Source organism: Capricornis sumatraensis, chromosome 9 (genome assembly GCF_032405125.1).
Source record: "Capricornis sumatraensis isolate serow.1 chromosome 9, serow.2, whole genome shotgun sequence".
NCBI classification, from domain to species: Eukaryota; Metazoa; Chordata; class Mammalia; order Artiodactyla; family Bovidae; genus Capricornis; species Capricornis sumatraensis.
Genome location: NC_091077.1, coordinates 39645406 through 39659946, shown reverse-complemented (window position 1 = coordinate 39659946; position 14541 = coordinate 39645406). Strand labels below are relative to the sequence as shown.

The 14541-nt window shown below is 39.5% G+C and overlaps 1 protein-coding gene across 1 annotated transcript; it reads left to right on the top strand.

Annotated features, from left to right (window-relative positions):
* The first annotated feature begins 3144 nt into the window (after window positions 1-3144).
* Window positions 3145-4137, top strand: LOC138086626 (olfactory receptor 7A17-like). Its single transcript, XM_068981466.1, has one exon. It carries the CDS (start codon window positions 3169-3171, stop codon window positions 4135-4137), a length of 969 nt encoding a protein of 322 aa, XP_068837567.1. The 5' UTR covers window positions 3145-3168.
* The last annotated feature ends 10404 nt before the right edge of the window (window positions 4138-14541 follow it).

Genomic DNA, 14541 nt, shown 5'->3' with positions numbered 1-14541 from the left:
GCAATATGTGAACCGTGAACTTCCTGATGTTCAAGTTGGTTTTAGAAAAGGCAGAGGAACCAGAGATCAAACTGCCAACATCCGCTGGATCATGGAAAAAGCAAAAGAGTTCCAGAAAAACATCTACTTCTGCTTTATTGATTATGCCAAAGCCTTTGACTGTGTGGATCACAATAAATTGTGAAAAATTCTGAGAGAGATGGGAATACCAGACCACCTGACCTGCCTCTTGAGAAATCTGTATGCAGGTCAGGAAGCAACAATTAGAACTGGACATGGAACAACAGACTGGTTCCAAATAGGAAAAGGAGTACATCAAGGCTGTATATTATCACCCTGCTTATTTAACTTCTATGCAGAGTACATCATGAGAAACGCTGGACTGGAAGAAACACAAGCTGGAATCAAAATTGCCAGGAGAAATATCAATAACCTCAGATATACAGATGACACCACCCTTATGGCAGAAAGTGAAGAGGAACTAAAAAGCCTCTTGATGAAAGTGAAAGAGGAGAGTGAAATGTTGGCTTAAAGCTCAACATTCAGAAAACGAAGATCATGGCATCTGGTCCCATCACTTCATGGCAAATAGATGGGGGAACAGTGGAAACAGTGCCAGCGTTTATTTTTGGGGGCTCCAAAATCACTGCAGATGGTGACTGCAGCCATGAAATTAAAAGACGCTTACTCCTTGGAAGAAAAGTTATGACCAACCTAGATAGCATATTCAAAAGCAGAGGCATTACTTTGGCAACTAAGCTCCATCTAGTCAAGGCTATGGTTTTTCCTGTGGTCATGTATGGATGTGAGAGTTGGACTGTGAAGAAGGCTGAGCGCCAAAGAATTGATGCTTTTGAACTGTGGTGTTGGAGAAGACTCTTGAGAGTCCCTTGGACTGCAAGGAGATCCAACCAGTCCATTCTGAAGGAGATCTTTGGAAGGATTTCTTTGAAGGAATGATGCTAAAGCTGAAGCTCCAGTACTTTGGCCACCTCATGCGAAGAGTTGACTCATTGGAAAAGTTTTTATGCTGGGACGGATTGGGGGCAGAAGGAGAAGGGGACGACAGAGGATGAGATGGCTGGATGGCGTCACTGACTCGATGGACATGAGTCTGAGTGAACTCCGGAAGATGGTGATGGACAGGGAGGCCTGGCGTGCTGGGATTCATGGGGTCGCAAAGAGTAGGACACGACTGAGCGACTGAACTGAACTGAACTGAACTGAACCCTGCGGTCAATAGTAGACCTCGCCCTAGGGTTGCTCTCAGATCTCTACACTCCAGCTTCCAACCGCTGTTCTTTCTAAGGGACTTGTGTCCCTGTCTGAGGTAAATACAGCTGCAACAAGGATGGTCTTTGTGATTCTCATTCCATTCAGACTGTCACAGATCAGCTGTTTCACTCTCCAATGGCCTCAAATGCTTCTCCTCCTTCCCAAACAATTGCCTCAATGTGGGGATCTGACCCGCTGCTTCAGTTCCCCCAGCGCCCAGGTACAGATGCAGTTCCGCTCACTCTCCTCTTTTTCTCCCATTTACTTCATCCTACCAAAATTTGTGTGGCACTGTGTATTCTTTTCTGGCGGTCAGGTACTCGTGCCCATTCTCAGCTGGTCTTCTGCAAGATCTGTGTTTGCATTATAACATCCATATTGTTATACATGGTATTTATTTTTCATTAGTTTATCATGGATTTTCATGTTGACTACTTTCAGATGCTAGACCATCCTTGCATCCCAGAAACAAATCCCACTTAATAATGGTGTGTGGTCCTTTTAAGGTATTTTTTTATTCAGTTGCTAGTATTTTGTTGCAACTTTTTGCTCTACATTTATTAGAAATAGTGGACTATAATTTTCTTGTTTTCCTTGTTGTCGTGGTCTGGTTTTGGTATCAGGATAAGGCTTGCCTCACAAAATTTTTAAGGATGGTCTTCTCTCTTTTAATTTTTTGGAAGAATTTATTTCCGCTTTGATTTTTCTTATGCTCTTTCTTTTACTGACTTTTGGCTGTTTGCTCCTTTTCTATATTCTTTTAGATATAAAGTTAGATTGTTTGTTTAGATCTATCTTGTTTCTTGTGGTAGGTAAGGATTACTATACAATTCTCTCTTATTACTAAGTTTGTTTTATCACAATGGTGTAAGTATGTCATACATTCATTTTTATTTGTATACATAAATTTTATGACTCCTTTGATTTCTAATATTCCAATCATTAAGTAGCACATTGTTTAACATGCATATATTTATGATTTGTCCAACTTTTTCTTATAGTTGATTTATAGTTTCATACCATTGTGATCAGAAAATGCTTGATATAATGTCAATCTTCTAAATTTATTAAGACTTGTATTGTTCCCAGCACATGGTCTACTCTTGAGAAAGGTCCATTTGCACTTGAGAAGAATGTGTCCTTCCAACCCAACGTTTCATATAAGGCTACTATTTGCTGTTGACTTTATGTTCCAATGATCTATTCACTATGTAAGCAAGGAGTTAAAATCCACTACTCTTCTTCTGTTGCTGTCAGCTTTCTCCATTTAGATATCAAAAACTGCCTTATACATGTCAGTTCTTCTGTTTTAGATGCATATATGTTAATAACTATCATTAGTTTATAACTTTGTCTTCATCATTTTTAGGTCTTCCTGAATTCTCAGTAATAAATAACACCCTCATCCACTGTTTTTATACCGTCTTTTCTGTCTTCACATGTCACTATGTCACATGATACGCAATATTTATTTGCTTATATTTTTTCACTGTCATTATATCATTTGGCTTTTGTTTCTCACAATCTTATGCCTAGAAAATGTCCAGTACTCACCATATGTTCCTCAAATGCATTAAATATTTCTCATTACAACTGTTTAATTCCTTGGGAGAAAGTCTGAAAATTTTGTCCATATAGCCATCTATATAGGACCACCTGAGGACTTTAGGTATCCTTTCCTACTCAGTCTGTACAGACTTTCCTACAAGTCTGTATATTTCCTCTCTCTCTAACATCTAGTCAGAGATGTTGCAAAACATCTCTTAAATGTTTTATGTATGTTTACTTTGCATATATATGGTTTAAAATATACATTGTAGCATTTTAAATAATAATACTTATTTGTGCAAAATTATATATGTATTTTTTATTCCTAGTCATCAACACCAGCACATGGTGACAGGAAATGATACACAAAATTCAGGATTTCTTCTTCAGGGTTTATCAGTGGAACCAGAACTGCAACCATTCATATTTGGAATGTTCCTCTCCATGTATCTGATCACTTTGTTTGGAAATCTGCTCATCATCCTGGCTGTCATTTCAGACTCCCATCTTCACACTCCCATGTACTTCTTCATCTCCAACTTGTCCTTTGTTGACATCTGTTTCACTACCACAACCATCCTAAAGATGTTAATAAATATACAGATCCAGAGCAGAGTTATATCCTATGGAGGGTGCATCACCCAGATGTATTTTTACATGCTGTTTGCAGCACTGGATGATTTTCTTTTGACTGTGATGGCCTATGACCGCTTCTTGGCCATCTGCCGCCCCCTGCACTACACAGTCATCATGAACCCCTGGCTCTGTGGACTGCTGGTGCTGGTGTGCTGGATCATTAGTGCCCTGTTTTCCTTGTTAGAAAGCTTACTGGTCTTACAGCTGTCCTTCTGTACAGATTTGGAAATCCCCCACTTTTTCTGTGAAATCAAACAGGTTGTACTACTTGCCTGTTGTGACACTTTCCTTAATGATGTTTTTATGTATTTTACATCAGTGCTGTTGGGTGGTGGCCCCCTGGCTGGTATTCTTTACTCTTACTCTAAGATAGTGTTCTCCGTACGTGGAATCTCATCACCTCAGGGGAAATATAAAGCATTTTCCACCTGTGTATCACACCTCTCGGTTGTCTTCTTATATTATTGTTCAAGCCTAGGAGTGTACCTTAGCTCGGCTGCTACCCACAGCTCATACTCAAGTGCAACAGCCTCAGTGATGTACACTGTGGTCACACCCATGCTGAACCCCTTCATCTACAGTCTAAGAAATAAAGACATAAAGAGCGCTCTGAAAAAATTCTTTCAGATGGCAGTTATAAAAAGGAAAATTGTTCTGGATCTGAAGAATCATCCTTGAAGAATGACTCAAAACCTTAAAACAAGGAATCCCTATTGTTTGATCAGATTGTGGGTGTTGAACTTGCTGTTTGTATTAATTTCTTAAATTTTCCATTTCTTTGATTTGAACACTTTAGACAATTTGTATACTCACTATTTTAAGTTTCCCCCTCTATCTGCTGATTTTTTGCTCATTTTCTTTTGTCCATTTTCCTACTTTTCCATTTTTATTTGTGCATTTTCCTACTTTCACAAAGCTTTTCCCAGCCTTGGAGAAGTAAGACTTGGAAATTTTGATTAATTTTGTGGTACAACATGGGTTAACTAAAGATAATTTTTCTCAAATGACGTTTATTATTCTGAATGATTTTAGAAGAACTATAAAAACTGGAAAATGAGTAATAAAATTTCAGTAAGTACATACATATCAATAATTACTTTAAGTGCCAGTGGAATAAATGATTCAATAAAGAGACATAAGGTAGCAGAGTGGATAAAAAAGCAAAGCCCATCTATATGCTGGGCTTCCCAGGTGGTGGACTAGTAAAGAAACTGCCTGCCAATACAGGAAATGTGGAAGATGTGAGTTCAATCCCTGGGTTGGAAAGATCACCTAGAGGAGGAAGTGGCAACCCACTCCAGTATTCTTGCCTGAAAAATTCCATGGCCAGAGGAGCCTAGCAGGCTACAGTCCATGGGGTCACAAAGAGTCAGATATGACTGAGCAGCTTAGCACACATATCTATATATTGCATACAAGAGACTAACTTCAGACTAAATTTTCACAAAGAATGAATGTAAGGGAATGGAAAAGGTATTTTATGCATATGAACATTATAAGGAAGGGGGATTACAATATTCATACCAGAAAAAATAGACGTTAAGGAAAATCTGTCTTTATTGCATAAGACAAAGTGTATTACATAATGTGAAAGGAATCAAAACAAGAAGAGTACATACTAAAAATATTTGCTAACATATATATATCTAGGGCTTCCCTTGTGGCTCAGCTGGTAAAGAATCTGCCTGCAATTCAGGAGACCTGGGTTTGATCCTTGGGTTGGGAAGATCCCCTGGAGAAAGGAAAGGCTACCCATTCCAGTATTCTGGTTTGGAGAATTCCATGGACTGTAAAGTCCATGGGGTTGCAAAGAGTGAGTGACTTTTGCTTTGTATACCTAAGATAAGAGAAACTAAAGGATAAAGCAAATATTCACTTATATGAAGGGAAACATTAGCAATAATACAAGAACAACAGGAAATGTTAACAATTCATCTTCATCAATAGACTAATCATCTAGACAGCAAATCACTAAGGAAACAGTGGTCTTAAATGACATTAGAATGAAAGAAAGTGAAAGTGAAGTCACTCAGTCATGTCTGACTCTTTGCGACCCCATGGATTGTAGCCTACCAGGCTCCTCCCTCCATGGGATTCTCCAGGCAAGAGTACTGGAGTGGGTTGCCATTTCCTTCTCCAGGGAATCTTCCCCACCCAGGGATCAAACCTGGGTCTTCCACATTCCAGGGAGACGCTTTAACCTCTGAGCCACCATAGTTGTACTTAGTAAATATATAAAGAACATTAAATTTAAAAAAAAAAACAGTTTTTATAGTGCTTGTGGAGTATACACCAAGGTAGATCCATGATAGCCCAAGTAACAAGTCTTCTCAAACTTAAAAGTATAGAAACTGCATTATGCATTTATGGAGCACAGTGATATGAAAGCAGAAATCAACTAAAGGAAACAAAATGAGAAAAACACAAACCTATGGTGACTGAAAAGCATATAATAAAAAACCTAATGAGAAAATTAAGAAATCAAAGAGGAAATCAGGAAATATTTCTCAAAAAAAATGAAAATGAGAGCACAAATTTCCAAAATACAAGAGATACAGCAAAAATTTATAAGAGTGATTTTAATACCAACACAAGCGTACCTCAAGGAATAAGGATATTCTCATATAAATCACCTAAGTTACCATCCAAAGGAATTAGGAGAAGCAGAACAAAGAAAGCTCAGAGTCAGTAGAAGGAAATAGTGGTAGAAACTAAATGAAATAGACCAAAAATTGAAAAGATCAATAAAATCGGGAGCTTGATTTTTATAAAGGATAACCAACATTAACAAGCCTTCAACCAGTCTCAATAGGGAAAAAAAGAGCTAGGGAAAAGAAGTAAAACCATCACTATTTGGAGATGCCGTAGTACCAGAACATGACTAGAGTTTATCAATGTGGTGATGCAAAGTTAATACACAGAAATATCTTGCATTCCTATACACTCATTTTACTTCAGAAGAAAAGAGGAAGTAGCTGGAGGAATTGGGTTCTCTGATTTTAGAGTATACTACAAAGCTACTATAATCTAAAGAGTATGGTGGTATCACAAAACAGAAATATAGATCAATGAAATGGGATTTAAATCCTGAACCAGGCACTTCTGGTAAACTAAGAAAAAGGAAGCAAGAATATACAATGGAGGAGAGATGGGCCCTTCAAAAAGTGGTGCTGGCCAGTCAGAATGGCTGCAGTCCAAAAGTCTGCAAGCAATAAATGCTGGAGAGGGTGTGGGGAAAAGGGAACCCTCCTACACTGTTGGTGGGAATGCAAACTAGTACAACCACTATGGAGAACAGTGTGGAGATTCCTTAAAAATTTACAAATAGAACTGCCATAGGACCCAGCAATCCCACTGCTGGGCATACACACCAAGGAAACCAGAATTGAAAGAGACACATGTACCCCAATGTTCATTGCAGTACTGTTTATAATAGCCAGGACATGGAAACAACCTAGATGTCCATCAGCAGATGAATGGATAAGAAAGCTGTGGTACATATACACAATGGAGTATTACTCAGCCATTAAAAAGAATACATTTGAATCAGTTCTAATGAGATGGATGAAACTGGAGCCTATTATACAGAGTGAAGTAAGCCAGAAAGAGAAACACCAATACAGTATACTAACACATATATATGGAATTTAGAAAGATGGTAATGATAACCCTGTATGCGAGACAGCAAAAGAAACACAGATGTATAGAATGGACTTTTGGACTCTGAGGGAGAGGGAGAGGGTGGGATGATTTGGGAGAAGGCACTGAAACATGTATACTATCATGTAAGAAATGAATCACCAGTCTATGTTCGATACAGGATACAGGATGCTTGGGGCTGGTGCACGGGGATGATCCAGAGAGATGATATGGGGTGGGAGGTGGGAGGGGGGTTCAGGATTGGGAACTCATGTACACCCATGGCGGATTCATGTCAATGTATGGCAAAACCAATACAGTATTGTAAAGTAAAATAAAATAAAAATAAAAATTTAAAAAGTAAAGCAAAAAAACAAACAAACAAAAAAAACAGGATTAAGGCTCTACATTACATTACTAAGCAAATTCAGGTGAAAGGTACAGAGAAGGGCAGATAATACGTACAGTCGTCTCTCTTCAAAGCAGGTACAGAGAGTCCTAACTTTGCATGTTAGCTTAGAACTACAAAAATGAATGTAAGTGTTCAAACCATGCAAAGAAATCTTAATAATCAACAGGGAAAATGATTTTTTTTCTGTGATCCTTAAACATTTTTGCTATAAAATTAAAAACTTTCTTACAGCCTGTTGTAAATTTTTAGGGAATAAAAAATAGTGAGATATATTTATTGAGTCTGCTGTATTTTAAAAACACTAGAAACACTGACACAGTGTTTGTTAAAAATATATAAAGAGGAGTTTGGACAGTTCCTGCTTGTGTGTGCTAAGTCGCTTCAGTCGTATCTGATTTTTTGCAACCCAATAGACTGTAGCCCTCCAGGCTTCTCAGTCCATGGGAGTCTCCTGGCGAGAATACTGGAGTGGGTTGCCATGACCACTAGTGCCACCTGGGAAGCCCCGCAAAACTAGCGGAGACCTCACAGGAACCCGTCACCCAGCCAGTCACTCAGCTCACTCAGTTTGGTATGTTCATTGACACTCCCAGAAAGAGCTGGCTCTAAGTTTAAAGAGATGATAGATGAATTTTGTTTCTTGGGTCATTGTTCTAGAAGAGGTTATTTCTAGGGACGGAGTATATAAAATGAGATTCAACAAAAGAGAAAACTTAAGAATACTTTTAAAAATCTCGTCACTTTTTGAAAGCAATCTAATCAATGTTGATAAAGTGATTAATATCACTGTGTGGGAAGGTCTTCCCCAGAATATTCTTAGTTTTGTATTTATAGTGCTACATTAAACCATTTATCAACATGTACCTCCTGGTATTTGTCATCATGTTTAGTAGAATAAGGTAGTCATCTTATGCAAAGTTGATGTGTTCTTTGATAATATATTCAGTCATTTCAGAACTTCCATAGATATGTCCCTGCAATAAAGTTGATTTCTTTATTACAAAAAAAAAAAAGTGGTGCTGGGAAAACTGGACATCTACATGTATAATTAGAAACATTACCTTGGCACCCCAAGCATTCTTATTTTGAAGGTAGATACTGGAAATATGGCTTCCCAGATGGCTCAGTGGTGAAGAATCTGCCTACAATGCAGGAGACCTGTGTTCAATCCCTGGTCCTAGAAGATCCCCTGGAGAAGGAAATGGCAACCAGTTCCAATATTCTTGCCTGGAGAATCCCATAGATAGAGGAGCCTAGTAGGCTACAGTCCATGGGATCACAAGAGTCAGACATGACTTAGTGACTAAACCACCACCACCTAACACCATACACAAAAACAAACTACAAATAGATTAAATACTTAAATGTAAGGCCAGATAATATAAAAAATCTTAGAGGGAAGCATAGGCAGAACACTCTCTTAGAGGGAAGCACAGGCACTCTCTGACATAAATCACAAGAAGATCTTTTTAGATTCGTCTTGAGTAATGAAAATAAAAACAAAAATAAATAAGATCTAATTAAACTTTAAAACTTTTGCACATCAAAAGAGACCATAAATAAAACAAAACAGCAAGGCTCAGAATGGGAGAAAATATTTACACACAAAGCAGTTTATAAGGGATTAATCTCCAAAATATACAAAGAGCATATGCAGCTCAATTTAAAAAAAAACAATCAAAAATTTCTCAGAAGACATAAATAGACATTTCTGCAATGAAGACAAACAGATGGCCAAAAAGCACATGAAAAAATGCTCAACATCACTAATTATTAGAGAAATGTAAATCAAAGCTACAATGAGATATCACCTTGCACTGGTCAGAATGGCTATCATCAAAAAAAATCTACAAACAATAAATGATAGAGAAGGTGTGGAGAAAATGGAACTTTGCTATACCATTGGTGGGAATACAAATTGGTATAGCCACTATGAACTGTGTGAAGGTTTCCTGAAAAGCTAAAAATAGAGCTATTGTATAACCCAGAAATCCCATTCACAGGCATACATCTGAAGAAAACCATGTTTCAAAAAGATATTTACATCCCAATGTTCATTGCACCTCTGTTTGCAATAGTCAGGACTTATAAGTAACTTAAATGTCCATCAACATGCTTCCCAAGTGGCACAGTTGTAAAGAATCAACCTGCCAATACAGGAGACATGAGAGACGTGGGTTTAGTTCCCTGGTTGGGAAGATCCCCTGGAGTAGGAAATGGCAACACACTCTAGTATTCTTTCCTAGAAGGTTCCATGGTCAGAGGAGTCTGACGGCTACAGTCTTTGGGGTCACAAAGAATCAAGACATGACTAAGCAACTGAAAACATACACACTGGAATGTTCATCAACAGAGGAATCAGTTTAGTTCAGTTCAGTCACTCAGTCATGTCCGACTCTTTGCGACCCCATGAATCGCAGCACGCCAGGCCTCCCTGTCCATCACCAACTCCCGGAGTTCACTCAGACTCGCGTTCATCAAGTCAGTGATGCCATCCAGCCATCTCATCCTCGGTCATCCCCTTCTCCTCCTGCCACCAATCCCTCCCTGCCAAGGTCCAGCCCTGGTGGATCCAGGGTGATTCGAAGGTGGGGATGCAGTCGGCGTCCTTGGAAATAACTTATTTAATTACAGATAGAGAGGGATTAGAAAATTAGCAGAGAAAAAGAGGCTGAATAACTTGGTTTACATGGAATACCAATCACCACCTACGTAGGCTGCAGGCACCTTCCTGTTCTCCCGAAGGAGAGGAGGCACTGAGGCTCCCCCGGTCTGATCTTAGAAGCCCAGGCAAAATTAGCAGGCTTGGTGGGTACCCATGCACCAGATGGGAATTCGGCCAGAAAATAGTAGGAGAGAAAAAGAGGCTGAATAACTTGGTTTACGTGGGACACCAATAAAATTCCAAGACAAGGAATTTGCACCATCTACATTGGGCCACCAGCGCCTCTTGAATATCGGAAGGTGCCCTTCCTTGGGCTCCTTCTCGCGTGGGCTTGAAAGCCAGGACAAGTAAGTAGACATGGCGAGCACCCACGCTCCAGATGCGAATTCAGCCAGAAAAACTGGGAGCAAGAAAAAAAGACATGGGGGAATCAGTCTTTCTGGAAACTGATCCCGATTTCTTTATTTTGGGGTCTGCTTATATACCTTTTGTCACACATAGGGACGAATACAGAGAAACGCGGGGGTCAGCAGTCCTGACTTTTATCAAAATCAGGTGCTTTACATAAAAAAAAAGATCTTAGGGGTTTTACATCATCTTCTGGCCATGAGGCTGCTGACATTTTACAACCCTTTCTTTCTGATAACCAAAAAACTTATTTTTTCCAAGGGTGTTTTTTCTTAAACCAGGCACCATCCTCCAAATAAAGTTGCATTCCTATAGGGTGAGGGTGTAGTGAGTTACAACCAAGAAAGGAATTTATTTAACCCAATGTTAACATGATTAATCTTAAAGGTTAATACTTATTTCTCCTATATGCTTAAAGGTTAAAACTTATTTCTCCTATACATTAGTTATATTCATTATAAGGGCAGGGAATATGGAGATTTAGCAGCAAACATCAGCCCAACAAATGAAAATCCTTTCACCAATGTTCCCCTTAAGATCTATTTAGTCTTAAGATAGTGATAAAGTTACATTTTTACATAGCAAGGACACAGTGATTTATAACAAAGTACAGTGATCTATTACAAAAGAGAAAATTCATTAACTCAAAAAGTCTAGTATTGCTAACCTTAAAAACTGCTATATTTCCTTTTCTATATTCCAAATACATTGATTAATATATTCCCAGGTGCCTAAGGATATGGAGGCCTGGCAGCAATCATTGACTCAACAATGAGAAAAGCCCTATGCTAATTAAGACTCTCAAAATACTCCAAACTCTCTGTGCTGTTTATGGTTGAGAGGTAGTAAACAATCGTGTGTAGTGGCAGGAGTATGGATAATCCTGTCACACAAGCTAGTTTGCCAGCAGAGAGGTTTGACCTGAGAAACCTTTGTACCACCCAGGGCAGGGAATTAGCAGCAATTATTGGCACAACAAATGAAAAACCCTTCATCAATATAATTCCTAACCAACCCACTATACTAATAATTTCTAACTCCCCAAAAGAATTTGCCTTTAGTAAGTCTAAAACATCTCATGCCTCTCAGGTTGGGAGGCTGTGAACATTCACATGTGGCCGGACGAAACTATACACGCGGGCTAGATAACCTTCAGAGGAGTTCATGAGTTGAAACACTCTTGTCATGCCCAGGAATTTTTATTGACTTGGAGCTGCACGTTTACTCCTTCTCTGAGAAACCGGTGGGGAACAGCCCCGCATAAAGTCAGACGTGTAGGCGAGAGCGTGAAACAGTAAAGTAGATAGACTCTGGTTTTGGGGGTAGATGCTCAGGAACAGAGGGTTTCCTGAGGCTTGATCACACCTTTGCATATGCCAAGCCTCCTTCCTCATGACCTTTGCCATGGGCGGAGTTCCTCACGCTGGCTCCAGGCACCTCCCAGCATCAAAGTCTTTTCCAATGAGTCAACTCTTCGCATGAGGTGGCCAAAGTACTGGAGTTTCAGCATTAGCATCATTCCTTCCAAAGAAACCCCAGGGTTGATCTCCTTCAGAATGGACTGGTTGGATCTCCTTGCAGTCCAAGGGACTCTCAAGAGTCTTCTCCAACACCACAGTTCAAAAGCATCAGTTCTTCAGCGCTCAGCCTTCTTCACAGTCCAACTCTCACATCCATACATGACCACTGGAAAAACCATAGCCTTCACTAGACGGACCTTAGTCAGCAAAGTAATGTCTCTGCTTTTGAGCATGCTATCTAGGTTGGTCATAACTTTTCTTCCAAGGAGTAAGCATCTTTTAATTTCATGGCTGCAGTCACCATCTGCAGTGATTTTGGAGCCCCAAAAAGTAAAGTCTGACACTGTTTCCCCATCTATTTGCCCTGAAGTGATGGGACCGGATGCCATGATCTTTGGTTTCTGAATGTTGAGCTTTAAGCCAACTATTTCACTCTCCTCTTTCACTTTCATCAAGAGGCTTTTTAGTTCCTCTTCACTTTCTGCCGTAAGTGTCGGGTTATCTGCATATCTGAGGTTATGGATATTTCTCCCAGCAGTCTTGATTCCAGCTTGTGTTTCTTCCAGTCCAGCATTTCTCATGATGTAGTCTGCATAAAAGTTAAATAAGCAGGGTGACAATATACAGTCATGATGTACTCCTTTTCCTATTTGGAACCAGTCTGTTGTCCCATGTCCAGTTCTAACTGTTGCTTCCTGACCTGCATATAGATTTCTCAAGAGGCAGGTCAGGTGGTCTGGTATCCCCATCTCTGTCAGAATTTTCCACAGTTTATTGTGATCCACACAAAGGCTTTGGCATAGTCAATAAAGCAGAAATAGATGTTTTTCTGGAACTCTCTTGCTTTTTCCATGATCCAGCGGATGTTGGCAATTTGATCTCTGGTTCCTCTGCCTTTTCTAAAACGAGCTTGAACATCAGGAATTTCACAGTTCATGTATTGCTGAAGCCTGGCTTGGAGAATTTTGAGCATTACTTTACTAGCATGTGAGATGAGTGTAATTGTGCAGTAGTTTGAGCATTCTTTGGCATTGCCTTTCTTTGGGATTGGAATGAAAACTGACCTTTTCCAGTCCTGTGGCCACTGCTGAGTTTTCCAAATTTGTTGGCATATTGAGTGAAGAACTTTCACAGCATTATCTTTCAGAATTTGAAATAACTCAACTGGAATTCCATCACCTCCACTCGCTTTGTTTGTAGTGATACTTTCTAAGGCCCACTTGACTTCACATTCCAGGATGTCTGGCTCAAGATAAGAGGAATGGATAACAAAATTGGTACATGTATACAATGGAATACTACTCAGCCAAAAAAAGAACAAATTTGAGTCAATTGTAGTGAGGTGGATTAGCTTACATCTTGTTATATAAAATTAAGTAACTTGCAAAGACAAAAGCAAATATTGTATATTAACACATATACATGGATCTTAAGAAATGATATTGATGAACCTATCTGCAGGGAAGGAATGAAGATGCAGATATAGGGAATGGACTTGTGGACACAGTGGGGGTAGGAGACGGTGGGGCAAATTGTGAATGTAGCACTGACATGTATACACTACCATGTGTAAAATAGATAGATAGTGGGAAGATGCTACACATATTTTTTGAAAATTTCCTTCCAGACAGGAAATGACTCTTTTAGGCCTCTTGTTTCTTATCTATAAATAGGGAAATTCCACTGATGTAATAGAATTGTGTATTAATTAAGAGCAGCTGTGACTAAGTCCCAGGTATGCATTTACTTAGCTCAAAGTGACATCAGAGGACCATAGGGACAGAAAGTCCAGCATTGCCCTGCCACCAGAACATGGAGCTGTGATCTTTCAGGGACATCTCCTCCCAGGAATCACACATGGAACAGGATATTTGAGAATCCACTGATCTAGTCTGTGTTGTACTCAGGGGCATACATTTGACCCCTCACATTGCTGGATCATCAAAAAAGCAAGAGAGTTCCAGAAGAATATCTATTTCTGCTTTATGGACTATGCCAAAGCCTTTGACTGTGTGGATCACACTGAACTATGGAAAACTCTGAAAGAGATGGGAATACCAGACCACCTGACCTGCCTCTTGAGAAACCTCTGTGCAGGTCAGGAAGCAACAGTTAGAACTGGACATGGAACAACAGACTGGTTCCATATAGGAAAAGGAGTACAACAAGGCTGTATATTGTCACCCTGCTTATTTAACTTCTATGCAGAGTACATCATGAGAAACGCTGGGCTGGAGGAAGTACAAGCTGGAATCAAGATTGCCAGGAGAAATATCCATAACATCAGATATGCAGATGATACCACCCTTATGGCAGAAAGTGAAGAAGAACTGAAGGGCCTCTTGATGAAAGTGAAAGAAGAGAGTGAAAAAGTTGGCTTAAAGCTCAACATTCAGAAACCAAAGATCATGGCATCCAGTCCCATCACATCATGGCAA

Coding starts and splice junctions, on each gene's coding strand:
- LOC138086626 (XM_068981466.1), top strand. CDS start 3,169: ATGGTGACAGGAAATGATACACAAAATTCAGGATTTCTTCTTCAGGGT.